At 37.4% G+C, this 18,283-nt stretch overlaps 1 protein-coding gene across 1 annotated transcript in view; it reads left to right on the top strand.

Annotated features, from left to right (window-relative positions):
- The window catches only part of NBEA (neurobeachin), a 438,994-nt gene that overhangs the window by 412,946 nt on the left and 7,765 nt on the right, over positions 1–18,283 (top strand). Inside the window, 5 exon segments of the mRNA XM_008575128.1 lie at positions 1,564–1,756; positions 3,409–3,480; positions 5,300–5,455; positions 5,976–6,146; positions 16,711–16,812. Of these exon segments, the coding sequence (XP_008573350.1) occupies positions 1,564–1,756; positions 3,409–3,480; positions 5,300–5,455; positions 5,976–6,146; positions 16,711–16,812 (694 nt within the window).

Below are 18,283 nucleotides of genomic sequence, written 5' to 3'. Positions count from 1 at the left end.
AATTTTTCTGAGCTCCCGTGTGTGTCAGATGTGATGCTAAGCACTGGAGGTACAGAGACAAGATACCTTCAAGGAATCAATAGGCGATCTCCTGAGAAACACAAAAATACTTCCCAAGCGGCGCACTATCCAGTGCGCCACCGGGCCGGCCCCAATGTGTTTGTTTTAAAACATTTTTTTCCTACAGTAGCTCAGCCAAACAGTTCCAGCCACCTTGGTCAGTCACTAATGAACTCTTTTGACTGCAGTTGGTTCTCTTCTGTGTGACAAAACAGAAAGGTTTGCACCAGGCGCACACTGTTCCCATATAAGCCCTCAGCCACAGCATGGATGTGGAGGTGTGGTCGTGGAGCCCCGAGACTGAAGATGAAGCATTTGAAATAAACTGTCCAGGAGAATATCTCCAACACTTTCTTTTATGAAAGGGTTGGCAGAAGACTTTTATTCCTCCCTTAGTTTTCTCTGTATAATAACAATAATAATAATAATGTTGTTGTTGTTGTTGTTGTTGTTATTATTATTATTTGTCCTGGAGAACTGCCCAGTCAGAATTCATTCCTTTCCTACGAGAAATTGTTAGAGACTAAATTGGCATGGAACTGTTTATAAAGAAAATCTAAGCTTTCTAAGTTCATGTAACAGAATTCATATAGAGAGCAAACAATTACAAAATATATATGAAAGCTAAATAATGATTATTCCCAGCATCCTTATTTTATATGTTTTACATAGTAGTATTTACAGTGTGTTGTAGCACCTAGAGTATCTACTTTCTATCAGGTCACATGCTAGATGTTTGAGAAACAAAAATTGAAAAAAGAAGAAAGAAGAAAAAGTTTGGGCCCTCAGTAAGTTGGTGGTCTAAAAGGGAGAAAGGAGGCATAAACCATAATCAGTCAGCTGCAGGACAGAAACGTGTGCAAAGCAGTGACAGGGGAGCACTCAGGCTGCTTAAGGAGGCTATTAGATTTCAATTCCTTAGACTATAGCCATGACACCAGATCAACCAGGTAAAAATGAAAGTATTTATCCATTCACTTTGTACTTCATGTAAACAGTGGCAGTCACTGATTTGACTAATTTTTCCACCAAGCTATTTTTTTAACTGCGTTGGATAGTTGTCACATCACATAGACGTAACCGTGAGCTAACTTTTCACATGGCAGTCTGGCAATATTTAAATTGAGGCCGATCATTAATAATTTGGTGTCCCGTATCAGTGACTTCCCAGATCCCTTGATTTCTTTTTTCTGTGCCATCCTCAAGTAAAAGCTGCTCTAGTTTTGGCAATCACTCATCTGTGTAAAAGTTCAGATTGCTTTGTTCTCCCAGTGTGTGTTTCATGCTAACCAATCCCTTGATTTCTTTTTTCTGTGCCATCCTCAAGTAAAAGCTGCTCTAGTTTTGGCAATCATTCATCTGTGTAAAAGTTCAGATTGCTTTGTTCTCCCAGTGTGTGTTTCATGCTAACCATGTCTGTTTTAACCTCATTCTCCCTAGACTGTTCACTAACTACGTTATCCCTTTTGTTTTTTTCTGCTCTCCTCCCTTTCTATTCAACAGTGTTTCCTTCCACAGAGCCCACTCATGTTTAAAGATCAGATGCAACAGGATGTGATTATGGTGCTGAAGTTTCCATCAAATTCTCCAGTAACCCATGTGGCAGCTAACACTCTGCCCCACCTCACCATCCCTGCAGTCGTGACAGTGACCTGCAGCCGATTGTTTGCAGTGAATAGATGGCACAACACAGTAGGTATGTGTGCCTAGCAAGTCACTTACTAAAGATTTCTTAAAAGCAACAATTAAGTTAAGGTGAGAAAAGTGTGCTGGGGTTAGCTCATATGGCACATTATCTAGAAAATCCAGCAGAGTCAATCATTGTCAAGCCTAACGAAATGACTCTTGTCTGTCTTATTCACTGCTGCTGGATATTAATGCCTCACAGAAGGCTTGGTTCATAGCTTAGTACTCAATAAATATTTGATAAATTCAAGCAGTCCTACAAATAATACAAGTTCTCCTATCCTATTCTACCATTTCCCCCCACTCCAAAAAAAACAAAACAAAACAAAAAACCACTTGTATCCCATATTATTAAACAAAAGAGAGTTTGAATCTGGATTTTCTGGATGATGGTTTCAAATTCTCTTTCTTCCATGTCAGTAATTTATTTAGCAAATATTTGAATGACTGTTACATGTCGAATAGTCCTGATCACTGGGAATACAGCAATGAATAGGACAAATACCATTTCTATCTTTGTGGAGCATAGAGTCTTTGAGAAAAGACAAAATCTAAATTGTTCATTGATTTCAGATGTGTTTTCTCCAAACTGATTCCTGAAAGTTCCAGCAAAAGTTTAGAATATTGATACTCATTTAAACAGGGCAGAAGAGGATGTGACCAAATGATTTAGTTGGTCCAGTTTACCACTTACTCTCTACCTGGAAGCCCCAGGACTCCCACTGTCTCCAGGACTTACTACTTTCTACCATATACTGCTGTATAGTAAATGAGTAGATGAGCTGTGCTGAATTAACCTGAATCTTTCTTTTCTATTGGCTTCTACATTGCTCTGAAAAATGCAGTGATTTATACCATGGCTTTATCTCCTAAGAGTTTGTAAGAGCACCTATTTTATGGTTGTTGGTGATATTGTCAACGTGAAGTAGCACTACTTCCATCCATTCACAGCTATGCAGCAAACATCTTAAGGAAAAAGTACAACTTTATTATTCACGGGACTCTTAGCCTCTAGAAATGTTTTGCATTGAGAGAATAAAGGACTAAATTTTTCTTTAAAATTGTTCAAAAGTATTATATTGTATAATCACATGTGAAAAACTATGACTAATGAACTCAATCAAGCCTTTAAACATTAATCCTCTGAAAGTAGTTTCTAGTGAGATTAAAATTTTAGGTGTAGACCAATTTTATACCTTCAATTCACTTGTCATATATTGAAAGAAGGCCCCCTGGGGTGGGAGCCCCAGCTACCTCTCTGCCCTGTCCCAGGTGAGCCCGGGCTCATACTGATCCCTGGTTGCAGGCAGTCTTTTCCTTGATTTCAGGTTCATAGATTGCCCAGTGACCTTAGCTTTCTGATGGGTTCAAAAATGTTATGATCTTCTATTTTATTCAGCTTCTTCTTTTCATTATGTCAGGAACAACACTCTTCCCAGTTTTCTACATCTTGAGTGGAAACCTGAAGTCCTTATTGTGATGATTTTTTAAAGAATTATCTGCAAAGACATGTAGTGTGATGAATCATTCTTTGAATAATTTACCAAATAATATTTTAGGAAGTATACATTTTGTACAATCATCATAAAACACTGTTCACTAGGAAATTCCTCTTTTCTGAGAATATTATGGCAGTTTTCCTCTCTCTCTTTTAATCTGTAGGCCTCAGAGGAGCTCCAGGATACTCCTTGGATCAGGCCCATCATCTTCCCATTGAAATGGACCCATTAATTGGTATGTTAACAAACAAAAATAAACGTTCATGGATACTGTCCCCAGATTTTTATGTAGTTGTTATTCACAGAACATAGTTGAATAATATTTTTTTCGGAGACAAAATTAATGTGCAGATAACATCAAATTACCATAAAGGAGCTGTGCAAATCATAATATGCCATCTAAGAACTTTTTGATATTAAAGAAATTATTCATGGCATCTTCTTGATACTTTAGGAGGTCATTTAAGTTGGTTATAAACAAGGCAAATAATTCCAAACTGCCCTTTTAACCTAAAATATTCTTCAAGCATTTTCTTAAAGTAAAAATTTCATAAGAATTACAAACTTAGGAGCTGTAACTCTTTGCAGCTGATATTCAAAATATTTTTAAATAATCAATTGCATACTCATTTGCTATATGATCCAGAGCAAGCTGCTTAATTTTTCTAGGCCTCTCAGTTTCATATCTGCAAGATAGTTTATAATAATGTTTGTTCTACCTATCTCATGGGATCATTTAGAAAGTTAAATTAGAAAAAATTGAAAATGCTATGAAAAATTATTAGGCTATATGCAAATATGATGTTTAATTCGTAGATTAACTCTTTATCTTTGAATTCAGAAATAAGATAAGATACAGCCACTTCAGATAATTACTTATACTCCTATACAAAATAGTATTTACATGTGTTTGGGATGATATAAGGATTAGGATTACTAATATTTTTAGAGTCTAGCCCAGCTATTCCTCTGTCCAACAGACATTGACAATGACATATACAGCTAATATGTGACCATGGAAAAATTAATAGCTCTTCTAATTAATCAAGGACCAATTATATAGTCTTTCAAGTGACCCAGGACCTTTAGTTTTCTTTTCCCTTACTGCCTTTTTTGTGTGTGTGTAATATTTTTTTGTTGCTTACCATGCTTAGCAATTGTTTTTATAGTGTTAGCAGATATCTACAAATTGTAGCACTTAGATTTAATTGGTGTTAGAGACTGGTGGTGGTGACCTTCTGCATCTGCACTTTCTGTTTAAGAATTCAGCCCAGGGATTTAGCCTGGAAGGATGGCGGAGAGTAAGGGACAGGCTGGCATCCAGACAGGCACTGGGGAAATCAGACGATGTCTGTGGTTCCTGACTCTATTCAGATTCATTCCCAGTGCTGTATACTGATTCTTTGCCTGTCTCTTTCCTCCCCAATCCCTCTCCCATCTTTTTTATTCCTCTCCTACCCTGCCAGCCCATTCTGGAAAGGCCTTCTGTTTGTTGACAATCCAGGTCTTTAAATCTACTGACCTGAAGTTCCCTGAGGGGCTGCCCACATAACAACATCCCCTGCCCAAACCTCTACTCTCTTCTTCTCACGCAAATTGAAAATACCATCAGAAAATGACAGATTGGAGCGAATATTAAGATGTTTTTCTCATATAACATACTTCATACAATATTTATTTCTCATTTGGTTCTTATTGAACACTAATGAACTTTTGCTTACTAAACATCTATAAAATTAAATGCATGTAAATATTTTTATTGTGTTTTAAATTCATTATCCTGAATTCCCCATATTGTTTTATGTATTGGTAGAAAAAGAACTTAAATTTTTGGCACAGTTTTTAAATATGTAATATGGTTTATAAATAATCACTGCCACTAAGGAAATTTATATTCCTCAAGGGAAACTGTTAACATCTTAATAATCTTGTAGCTTTTTAAAAACCTAATTCTGGATAAATGAAGCATAGCAGTATTTATTTTTCCTTCTGTAAGGGCTTGGTGAAATTCTTGTGGAATCTTTTTTTAAATTCTTTTTTCTATTTATTTTTAGCCAACAATTCTGGTGTGAATAAACGACAGATCACAGACCTTGTTGACCAGAGTATACAAATCAACGCACATTGTTTTGTGGTAACAGCAGATAATCGCTACATTCTTATCTGTGGATTCTGGGATAAGAGCTTCAGAGTTTATTCTACAGAAACAGGTAATCTTAACTGTGAAATACCTTATTCTCTTCACAATGACTATTGTTACAACCAACGCTTAATGTGGAATCATACTTAGTGTAGGCATTTTCATCATTTGCTGACTTCAGTGGTCAAGATTCAAGTTAAATGTTCACATTGTAAACTAAATAATTATAACTCCATTCATTATGACCTTTAGCATGATCCTGAGTTCATAGGACAAATGGGGCTATTGTTCTCTTCCCCCAATTCATATACAATAAAAAACTCAAACCTTCCCTTAGTCTGGCCCAAACCCTGAGGAGAAAAATTATGATCATGTTATTTTACAAGTCCTTTCCTTAAAAATCCCAAGTGACATTCTTGTATCAATTTGCACAAGCAATGCAAGAAAGCACCTGTAGCTCAATTTGAATTACCTTATAAATTTGTGGGTCTATTGGTTCACTTTTCACAAATCTGGTAAAATAAACTTAAGCTTATTATCATCTAAAGAAAAAGAGTAAATGAAATAAACCTGTCATTTCTGTGTTGCAGGGAAATTGACTCAGATTGTATTTGGCCATTGGGATGTAGTCACATGCTTGGCCAGGTCAGAGTCGTACATTGGTGGGGACTGCTACATCGTGTCTGGATCTCGAGATGCTACCCTGCTTCTCTGGTACTGGAGTGGGCGGCACCATATCATAGGAGACAACCCTAATAGCAGTAAGTGTGTTTCTAGAATTGTCCTATTAGACTATAACTTCATTTAAATATATTTTGCCTTTTTGATTTTCCTTATAGTTATTCCTGAGGTTTGAAAGGATTTTAAAATATTAAACCTTAAATGGCAAACATCTTAGTTGGATTATAGCTATGTTCAAAGTGTAAAAATGAGCAACTACTATCACCTTCAACTTGGGGAGACTCCCAGATCCCCTCACATTGACCCTCTGCTCAGCTGCCTTCACCAGTCTCCAGATGTCCTCATCCTTCAGAAGTTTCCTTCAGTGTCACCTGGTCCATTAAATCTCATATGATTTCTCTCAGCTGAATATAATCTCTCCCTTCTCTGAATTTCTGTATGATTTTATTTGTGCCTCAGTCAGGGCACTTACTACTTTCTACCATATACTGCTGTATAGTAAATTTCTCTGTTTATACATTTAATAAACAATGATTCAGTACCCCGTTCAAATTAGGCATGGGGATGCACAAACTAAATAAGACAGTTTCCTTGCTTAGGATGATTTCTCAGGGCTTTTTTTTATTTAACAGTGCTCGCTAAAATGTCCTCTGAGGGAAAAAAAGGAAGGGACTCCATAGTAAATAATTTTGGACAACACTGCATATACTGTCTCTATTTAAGCTCTGAAAGTCTTAAATAAATCTGATGACATATGTTTAACCCATAGTTTCTCAAACCCTTTCCATGGAACCTTTTGTTTATGTGATAGCAGTTGTTAGTCCTTGGAACTGTTGTCCTAAGGAAACACTGAAGTAATTTCTCCCTTTGCATCTTAAGTCTCTGGTTCCTGGCATAGTGACACACAAATGGGTTTTCAGTAAATATTGTTAAGCAATATTTATTGCTTAGAGCTAGATAAGAGTTTGCTAGAAATAATTACAGCTTATATTAACCAAGATTTCAATAGTTCAGATGCATGTATTTTCTGTAAAATATAGAATAATTTCTGTAAAGTATTGATAATGGCTAGTACCTAAACCAGGGTTATTAAAATTGTAGTTTATACCTGGGTCACAGCCTAAAACAGCACTCTAAAATAAACTGAAACATGAGTTTGGGGAATACTTATGACACAGCAGCAATAAGAATTTCCCAGGAATCCTGTGCATCTGCAACTGAAATATTGTAAGAAGAGATAAAAAACCTGTAAGATGCTGTGTTACCACTGCTTGGCTGGAGGCTGCCCCCCGCCCGCCCGTCAGTCCCAGCCTGTGAGGTAGCTGGGGGTGGAAATCAAACTGCACATCTGTCCTCCACGTCCCACTCCCTCCCCTCAACTCTATGCATTGTGACAGGAATACTGCAAAAATAGGAAAGGGCTCTTGATGGATAGGAATAAAGGCCCACTGTGGACAGGAGAGAAGTAGGCACACGTGTGTTTAAGAACACGTTGGAAGACTGAACTAGGTGACCAGATGTTATGTGGAGCTTTATTCTGGTTGCCCATAGCTAGAATTGAAGAACAGCAGATGAAGAAACTGAAAGTGTGTCGTGGAGTACCGTATGTCCGTCGGCATAGACACTGAGCGTGAGAGAGGGTGTGTGTCACAGCATAAGTCTCTGCTCTGAATTGTAGACTAAGATGTGTTATGGATTTCAGGGGAAGATACTGTGTTGCCTGATTTCCAATCAGCTCAAATAATTAACTACCAATTCTACATAATTAACAAACATCATATTCTAAATACTATTAAGTTAACCTCCTCATTTATTCTTTTTTAAACCATATTCTTTAAAAAAATATATTTTTAGCAGAATTCGTGTGTGTCTGTGTATCTAAATACTATTAAGTTAACCTCCTCATTTATTCTTTTTTAAACCATATTCTTTAAAAAAAATATATTTTTAGCAGAATTCGTGTGTGTCTGTGTATGTGTGTGTGTGTCTATGTGTGTAAGGCATTTGACCTACCAGTGGTGACTTTATTATTCTCAGGTATGGTGCATTCTTACATATATTTTACTGAAACTTATTTTCACATATTTCCAAATTTTATTAAAAAGTTTAATTAAGCAGCAGCAGCAGCAGCAGCAGGTCTGTGTAGTACCTTCCATATATATTGATAAAAAATTGGACGCTATTAGACAGAAAAAATTTTAAAAGAAACAGATTAGAGTTTATTTTCACATATTTCCAAATTTTATTAAAAAGTTTAATTAAGCAGCAGCAGCAGCAGCAGGTCTGTGTAGTACCTTCCATATATATTGAAAAAAAATTGGACGCTATTAGACAGAAAAAATTTTAAAAGAAACAGATTAGAGCTTTAAATCTAATTAATTAACATCTTCAAAATGAAGCTCAGAAATGATGCAAATGTTATTTCCAAAAAGGGGATTTGTTTCTTAAAAGCTGCCATCTGGTAGCAGAGATAAGATATTTTATACTCATGTAGTATACTGCTCAGAGATAAAGAATTTTAAAGAAAAATGTTAAATTATAGTAATTGTCTGTGTTAGCTACTTTATTTTCTAATAATCTTTTAAACCAAAAGACAGATAAATATTGATTATAGCTTTGGTTCATCAGTTAGCGGGAAAAGTTAAATATAATAATATTCGGGTGTTTAAAGTTCATTACAGCAGGAGCTATGTAAATACAAAATGTTTATATTAATCCTTAAGAATATAGTTGTGAATATTATAGTTGTTAAAAAGCAGTATTTTATTTAAGGTTTAACTAAGGACAAGATTATCCTTAAGTTATGACAGAAGTTTATCAAAAGGTATTTTTCAGTATTTCCTCCATTTATAGGAATTTATTTTTTGGTCAAAAACTGTTGTCATCATTGTGAACCTAAACCACTTCAATAAAATCCACTCTTGGGTACAAATTGATGATTATATAAAAAATGGTTTCAGCTTCTTGCCGTAAAGATAGTCAATAGTAAAATGTGTGTGTGTGCGTGTGTGTGTGTGTGTGTGTGTGTGTATGAAATAAATCAGTCAGATTTAGTATTTGATTTATTCAACTGATTTATGACTCACTTGTTTGTTAAAAGGGCCAGGATAGTAGCATATACATGCCTGACTGGATCAACCACATATATTGGTCAGTTCACTTTTTTTAAAGGCAGTTGCAGCATGTACCAGATTGACTGTCATGTCAGTGATCCAGCTGTGGTATTGATATAGGCATAGTCATTGCCATCAGAAAATTCACAATATGAAAGAAAAAGGTTTCTTTCTGTTCTTGCAGCATGTACCAGATTGACTGTCATGTCAGTGATCCAGCTGTGGTATTGATATAGGCATAGAAAATTCACAATATGAAAGAAAAAGGTTTCTTTCTGTTCTAGTTTAATCTACTCTAGCTACCAGTTCACAGGTCAGAGAATCAGGCTATATGTGTTTTCTATCTCATAATACATTGCTACTCAAGACCAAAAAGCTTGTTATGTCTAAATTTGTATTAAAGTGTATGACATGATGCCCTTAGGTTTTGGAGGTTGTATATATTAACCTAGACTTGAAGGAGGAAATTCTAGCATGAAATATAATATCCCAGTAGCTGTTATAACTCAGAGATTGGTCTTGGTATGGACATTGAATTGCTTTGTATGTCACAGAGGCCAAACCATACTTGTTCATCACATCACAAAATGATAGAATTTATCCTCTAACCTTACGTCTGCATCACTGAAATCTTCTCAAGATAAATTCAAGTGGCTTTAATATATTTGTTTCTTTTGCATTGTCATTATTATGTTGCAATTGATAGCTCTATTGACTCCACACAAAAAAGTAAGTAATATTTGTGGATTTTTTTAGGTAGGTATAGAAAGTGTGGTATCATTGTATCAAATACATTGTGACTAATTTAGACATCTCAGAAATATTAGTCTTTTTGTACTTATTCTTACCATTTTAATGAATATGTCACAGAACAATGAAAATTTGTAAACAGAATATTACAAAGAGAGTTTCAGACCATAAAAGAAACAAGTAAAGGCTGCCTAGCATAGGTTACACTTGAATTATAGTTGTTTTATTAATGTATTTTAAAATAATAATATTCATTGTTATTCTTTTAAACTTGTGACTTTGAACATAGAAAATCATCTTGGAGATTTTAAATAGGTCTTTAACTAATGGCAGAATTGCAAAGATGTGACGGACAGATGCTTTCATCTGAAACAGACTTTTACACAAATTCTGAAACTAATTTGGAAGTGATAAAAATTAATTTGCGCACTTTAATTGGAAGCAGCCTACTGCATGAAAGAAAGCAGAGCAGAGCAGGCAATTTGTGCTACAAGCTGATTGAATTTTTTGTCAGGTGGGTATCTTGGACTTGGCCACTTATCCTCTTGAGCCCCTCTTTGCAATATATTACAACCCATCTCTGACTGGTGTTCTCTGAAAGGATCAATGCTATTCCTGTTGAATCCCCAGAGTCCAAAATTTCATTGATCTTGGGACTTGACATTTCTCATTACGTGCTGTAGCTTCCAACAAGATAGTCACAAGAGGGCCAAGTTAACATTGTTGTCTCTTCAACAGACACAAAATACATTGGGATGTCAGCTCAAGAGCCAATCTACTTTTTAAAACTATGTACTTTTAATGTTTATACCATATATAAGGTGCTTTATAGAGTGCTTAATGATACATGCATATGAAATTTTTTAAATCATAGCAATATGAAACTTTGAAAGGATTTACTGTTTATATTTTCAAATCAACTCTACTAATATTCTTTGAGTACTATGTGTAAGATGTTGTTATTGTGCTCTTCTACTCCACTTTTAAAAACAAGTCCTTGAGCTCCTGTGCAAGCATGATGCACACTCTGAAAGGAGGCTCCAGCTGTACACACACACCTTCTCTGGGCTCCTATTGTATTAGCCACAGCTCTGGACACTGACCCTCCCACCAGCCACAGCCTGTCACGAAACATCTGCTAAATCACATCCCTCTCTTTGTTTGCATCCAGCCCTCTTTTAAAAAGACTGTCCTGGTACCCAGCTCCACAACTGCCACTAACCAGTGGTATTATAAGAGATGAAAGCGTGGCCAGTGAATAGCCCCTGAGATGAGTTTGTCTCACTTCTCAGAGCGAGGAATCTTACCTAGTGTTTAGTAAATGTTGAAATGTCTTTTTATTTAGTGTCAGAGGAAGCGTGGTTATGTATGTAATAATCCTTACCTACCAGGACTTTCTGAGGGTGAAATGGGAGTGTATGTAACTGAACACCCCTAGCACAGGGCCCGTTCTGCAGCAGATGGCTCAGCTGCCTGTCCCCTCAGCCTGACAGTCAGAGGACTTTACAGAGTTTGTGACTGAGAAGGGAGCTGCATGCCACTTGGTCTCTGCTATTCCTTTCCTTTTACGGGACTAGTCTTCAAGGAAGGTCAGTGGCCGGGGTCAGAAGCAATATAAAAAACAAGAATGACTAATACATTCTCCTGATCAGAGAGCTTCTCCAGATCACAGACTGGGGACGGGGGATCTGGGCGTGCTGCAGAGCCCAGCTTCCTTGGGAAAGACAGGTGGATTATTCTACTGGTTATTTTCAGAAGGTGATGGGAGGACAGTAATGTACTGCGACCTAGATCCAGGTTTAGGACTTCAAGGGTAGAGATTTTCCCTGTAGCAGCAGTGCTCAGAGGAGAATGCAGTCAGTGTCATCTCTGAAAAGGAAAAAGAAGGACTTGGGGTGAGTGAATAAATACGTCTGTCATACCTGTCTTCTGTTCTTCATTGAACATTCTATGAGTATGTAGTAAAATTAATCCGCATCGTGAGCCAGTTTAACATTTTCAACCATGGAATGTTTTTGCTTATGTTATTTTGTTACCTTGGGATGTGTGGGCCCAGGCACAGTTGGTACTTGGGCCAGACTCTGTGGCAGCTCCGCTTGTGGCTGAGGACTCAGTATCTTCATAAGAGCTATCCCCACAAGTTTCTAACTTAATATTTTGAAGTACATCTTTAAGTCACAGTAGTAGTGAAACACCTTTTGACTAAATCCCTGATACCGGCATTTAAAATTTTTTTAATTCCATCACATTTTATGGAAACGTAAACATGAATGAGAATACTTTCTGCCATGATTCTGTAATGAGTTCACAGAGGTCAGAGATAAAATCTGAATGTCACATATCATTGAGAGGTTCGTCCTCTGACTGCAGCAGAACTGCACTGAGGAGCACAGGTGTTAGAAACTCCACTGTCTTTGTTTAGTCTAATTCAGAAGGACCAAAGCTTCCCCTCCATATTAGTAGTCCCACAAATAAGTTTTAAAATAAGAACCATGAATAATCTCTATCTTGACCATTTCTCTAAAAGCCATAGACCATCTCACTGGAAAAAGTCTCCTTGTCAGTTCTGTGTAAATAGCATCATCTAATTCTTTTGTATTTTTTAATCATCCATTTTGAGAATATTAAAATGACTTTTGATAAAAATGAAATGGAATCTGTTTTATATTTGGAATTTCAAAATGTTTGCCTATAAGGAATCTCAAAATTAGACGTGTTTGTTCTTTATCGTTCATGATAATTCCATCCCATAGAGAGCTCTTCTGTACAGGAAGTGAGCTGGGAAAGATGGCACTGGGGTCCGTGGAGGGGAGGTCTCACCTGCACCCGCTCTGCACTGGGCCCTTTAACCCTGTGCTGCATCCATCAACTGTGATGTGACAGTGACAGAATATTCCCAAGATTCTGAATGATTGTTGGGGTATGTGACATCTGTCCCTGGCAATGAAATGAAATATAGGAAATAGGCTTTCCCCAGCTGCATGGTTTCCAACTCAAAAAGCCCAGAATAACATTTTATTTACTTCTGTAGCTTAAAGAGGGAAGCAATGCTTTCAAGGGCCCTAAACAATATCTCCTAATAGTTAAGTTCTACGGTTTAGTGAAATGATCTGGGGAAATTATAATGAAAAAATAAAACATTTTAAGCTCTCTAAATGAGATATAAGCCTTTGAAAAACTTAACTTCCTAATAGAAAATATATAACATCCATAAGGAATATTTTTGATATCTTTGTACATTTTCTCTGTTTCCTGCAAAAGAATTGAATTGCTTTTTTTATTTATTCTGTAGCATATAAAGGTTTCAGAAACTCCTTATTTGCTTTATATAAATTTTATTAAACAGACAATTTCAAAGTTTTTCAGTGTTCCAGTCTCTCCAAGATAAAATAATTGCTTAGAAAAATTAAAGCTAATATTACACATAAAATCTTATCACACTAAATCCTTGTTTTAACATGGAACTTCAGGGCATCTTTGAAACATGATTTTATAAATTATATAAATATGTTTCAGACAAGTCCAGGACTACTGAAAATATAAGTGGATACTCTTTCAGTATTCAAAGCACATTCTAGCCATATCCACAGATTGAGAATAAGATGGAAAACTAACGTGGGCTTCCAGCCCCCTCTCCCACACTCCAAGAGATGCCTCAAAAGCAAAATGCAAACTGATGGGTCTGAGAAAACTCACATAGACCTGTGAGAAATGCCTGGGGAGACAGAAGATGGGTGGGTCTTGAGGAGGAGGATACTGGCAGAGCAGAGGAGAAGAGTCTTGGGTACCTTGCTGGGTAGGGCATTTTGGTTGTGCACTTGCCCCTGAGCTCTCTGTGGCCTTCCCTCCTGCCACTGTGGGGCAGGGAAGCAGAGCACAGTCAGCTGGCCAGTGCTCATGGGAGACATCAGTGCCAAGGGAGGAGCTCTCCAGGAGGCAGACGCGTCTGCCAGCCCTTGAACATCTGCTTCTACCCCACACCCCACCACAGCGGGGGCCAGGGGTTTTCATCCTGGGAAACAGCTCTTGGAAAGAAGAGTGCCAAGACCAAGTACAGAGTGCTTCTGAGAGGCAAGATGGGGGAGCAGGATGCCGGGTCAGCCCCACCCGGAATATGAGTTCACAGAGAAAAACAGGCAAGCGTGCAAGGAAATCCTGCGCTTCAAAAGAAGATCGCAAACCGAACAGCCTATACCAGAATAACAGAATACACAGAATAGAAAAATACAGAGCTTGCTTTTTAAAAAGGCATAATCTTTGGGCCGGCCCGGTGGCGCACTCGGTAGAGTGTGGTGCTTGGGAGTGTGGTGGCGCTCCCGCCAAGGGTTCGGATCCCATATAGAGACCGGTCCGCTCACTGATTGAGCGCGGTGCGGGCGCGACACCGAGGGTTGCGATCCCATTGCCGGTCACGAAAAAAGACAAAAAGGAAAAAATAAAAAATAAATAAAAAGGCATAATCTTCTCTGAGATATAAAAGGGTGAGCATTAGAGTTACTGGTAATGTGCTATATCAAGCGGGGGATGAGTGCAAGGGAACTCAGTTTACTCCCCTAATCTGATATGTATGTTATATATATTTAATATATAATTAATATTTTTTAAATTCTTTTATTCTAAAAGGAAAATCGGGTAGCTGTGTGGAAACTGCCAACTTGAAAGGAATTTGTTAACTTGAAGGAAAAAATAGTCTACAATAGAGTTCCTCAAACTTGAGTAATACACTGATCGGTTTTAAACAGCACAAAATTGTCACTAACAAACACCAAATGAAAAAGAAAAAAACTCACACTCCTAGGAATATGTTCTTGAACCCCCTGAACCCTAGTTTGAGAAACGCTAACTTAATTAGGTCATTTTAAAGCATATTTCAATTTTAAATTTACATAACAAAAGAACTATCATAACGTAGATTATGACAACAAAGAGGTTTCATCTTTATGACTATTAAGAAAAATTTTAGAGTATCATCGAAACGCAAATCTGAAAGTTAAAATTTTTTATAGAACTTCTGACTCCCAAGAAAATATTCACAGATCCCAGGATACATAAACCCTAGTTTGAGAAATGCCAAGAATTCTGAAAGAATTGCAGTTACAAGACCAAGTTACAACATGCCTTTTCAAGGAGAAAAAGTAATGGTTAATAAAACTGGCAACTTAAAATGAAATAATTATATTTTTATATATATGCACAAAAGCATATTTATATACAGTACTTGCTCTTTGGTAAGATGATATTGTCGATTCAGCTAAAACTAAGACATCCAGGAAGAACTGGTGTCATATAATATGAGTCTGCTAGAAACTAAATGGGAAACACAGAATTGGAAGGATATATACACATAAGACATCCACAGTGTGATGTCGTTGATGGAAAATGGAAGGAACTGTGGTATTACAAGGCATCGGTAAACATTTATTGAATCTCATTGAGTGATCCAGGTCTACACTGTGTTGTTACTAAATGTGCTGCGTCCTTCCTTCCGGTCATCCTGTCCTCAGCAGAGTTTCACATCAGTGCGTCAGGTCTTCATATGCTGTCCAGTGTGGCCAGCAGTGGTCTTCTTCTCCCATCTCCCCAAGGAACCGCTCACAAGACTGCCTGAGATGGCACCACACCCCACCTACCTTCCACATTTCCTTTCTGACTTTTTCTGCTTTCTTTTCCTCCACACTCCTGCACCCCAAGATTGTAGAGATTCCTCATTTCCACCCCAAACTGGCTTCTGCCAACTGCTTTCCCACTCAGAACAACATTGGACTTGGTGCCCTCCCCACTGCGCTGATCTTTCTCACGCTGTCTTACGTGCATGCATTTTATTGACCAAATATTCTGATTTTCTCTTCATTCATACGGAGATTTTTTCCATGTGAATGCAGTTTAGCTGTACTCTGCGCACATACGGTGGTTCCTCCTCACATTTGTCCTTGTTGAGTGCCTCAGTGCCAGGCCTGCGGAAGGCCGTGGTTGTTTGATGTGTTTTGGTGAACAGTTCTAGGTTACAGCTTATACCTCTTTATACCCCCAACTCCTAGCCGGCTTAGAAGAATGTCCATCACTTAGGAGGCACCCACTGAGTTTGTGAAAGCACTCAGCAGTGACAATGCTTACAGAATGTAATCCAGCTGAACTTTCTAGCTAGGTTCACACTAACAAAGAGAAGTGGAGAATTTAGATAATTATCTCTTCTTTCCTTTACTACTTTTCCCATACCCACCCTCCTACCTCCCCCACCCCTAAATCAAAGCACCTCTGTCCGTTTTATCAGAGATTTTAGGGAACATTTTAAAACTCATAAGGGCGTGAGTATCAGAATTTAACAGTTCTGGGTTTAATTCCAGCACTTGCTAGCTGTATGAACTTGAACAAGTTGAATAAACTTGCAAAGCCTTGGGTTTCTAGGCTGTAGAATAGGTGTAAGAACAGTACCTAACCTTAATTAAATGAGATAACACATGTAAATGTCTTGGCAGGTAGGTGCCTATTTCATAACACTAATTAGGAGAAAAAGAATAGCTATCACCACTGTTATAATGTTCTAAGCACATCACATATGCTAACTCATTCAGTCACCTACACAACCTGTGCAGTAGGTGCAGTAGTTAGGCCCGTTTCACAGAGGAGGAAACAGAAGAGAGGTTAAGTAACGGGTTCATGGTCACACAGCTAGTAAAGGCCCTTAATAAACACTGGTAATTAGTTTGTTACTAATTTAGTGGTGTAGCCCTTTACTTCTGCCATTGGTCTGTAGTGACTCACTGCTGCTGTTTTCTCACAGGTGACTATCCCGCACCAAGAGCTGTCCTCACAGGCCATGACCATGAAGTTGTCTGTGTTTCCGTCTGTGCAGAACTTGGACTTGTTATCAGTGGTGCTAAAGGTCAGAAGTCATTATTCACTTTAAATCTTTAGAAAATGTACCATTTTCTCCAGCTAACCATGATTTACAACGTACTTCTTCCAGGAGGCTCTCCAAGACAAATGTAAATGCAATCTCCATAGACATATGGTTCTTTGCAGGTGTTTAGTTTTGTTATTGATATTTACTAGTACTAATATAAAATATGTATAAAATTTTTTGTCGTATTTTGTGCCCACCAGCATTCTAACCAAAACACTGGTAAATTAAGCAGTACATCCATATGATGCAGCTATTAAAAGGACCTTCAAAAACAAGGGACAATATCCCTGATGCTTTAGGGGTGTTGGGGGTATCAGGTTACTCATCAGACTTGGCCTTGGCTCCACCTTCTTCTGCAGGTCCCTTTCTTTACAAGTCTGGGGACTGTGTAGAGAGGTTGGTGGAAAGGAAACAAGATTACTTGATTCTTTTGACTTTTTGTGGAAGAAATATTGCAGTTCGTGGAAGAGTCAAGAAACTCAGGTCCCAATTCTGACTCAGATGGGGATTCTCCCTGAAAAGGCTCTGAGGCTGGCAGGAGCCTGGCGTGTAGGAGCCTGAAAAAAGACGAACCAGCCAGTGCACAGCAAGCACGCGGCAGCATCGAGGAGACAGACAGGCCCACGACACAGGGATTTGTGATAGGTATTTTAATATAACTATAGTGGGAAACCACTGAAGTGATGCAATGATGAGATCTCGTTGTTAGACCTATTCTGGCTCTGTCACAGAGAATGGGTATAGTCCGAAGGCAGGGACCATGTTTTTTTCATCTTAGTATCTAAGAGTTAATATCCCCAAAATGGACCCATAGGATATTTTCAATTAATGTCTTTTACTTAAAAAAAGGTAATATGTCTAATATTATTCTATCCCATAAGGTTTTTTTAAAAAAGGAAAATAATTGATATATAGTAGGCATAGAGAAACATTAATTTTCCATAGATGGTGGGCGATATTAGAGGTGACGGCTATTTTTTTTTCTAACTTTCTATAGTGTATTCTATTACTTTAGATATCAAGGGGAAAAAATAGGTATAGCATTTTAATGTCACTTGTTTTGTAAAATATGTGTCTATTCAGATTAATTGGCTGAAAACTAAAAATGTAATTCATCCACAGTTTTGGTGGGGTTTTCTTGGGGGTAGAGGGGCAGGATATAATACCAAACTATTTTGACCAGTTATTTTTATGAATTTGACTAATGAGTTTACCTTATCAACATAATTCCTACAAGGGCAAGAAAAAAATTTTTTAAGTAATGGGCAAAATAAGTCACTCCCCACACTACTTTTACACTCTTGCCTCACTATTCACTATCACTTATGTAAAAGACAAAAAGTATTTCTGTAGTCTGAATTATTTGATTAATTTTCTAAATTTTGCTTTTACATTTTATGCATAAACTACAGAAAAAGATAAAACGTATTTGATAGTAATGTATTTATGA

The sequence above is a fragment of the Galeopterus variegatus genome, unplaced genomic scaffold (genome assembly GCF_000696425.1).
Source record: "Galeopterus variegatus unplaced genomic scaffold, G_variegatus-3.0.2 Scaffold1141, whole genome shotgun sequence".
Classification (NCBI taxonomy): domain Eukaryota; kingdom Metazoa; phylum Chordata; class Mammalia; order Dermoptera; family Cynocephalidae; genus Galeopterus; species Galeopterus variegatus.
The sequence above is the reverse complement of the archived record's forward strand: the minus strand, read 5'-3'. Positions and strand labels throughout refer to the sequence as shown.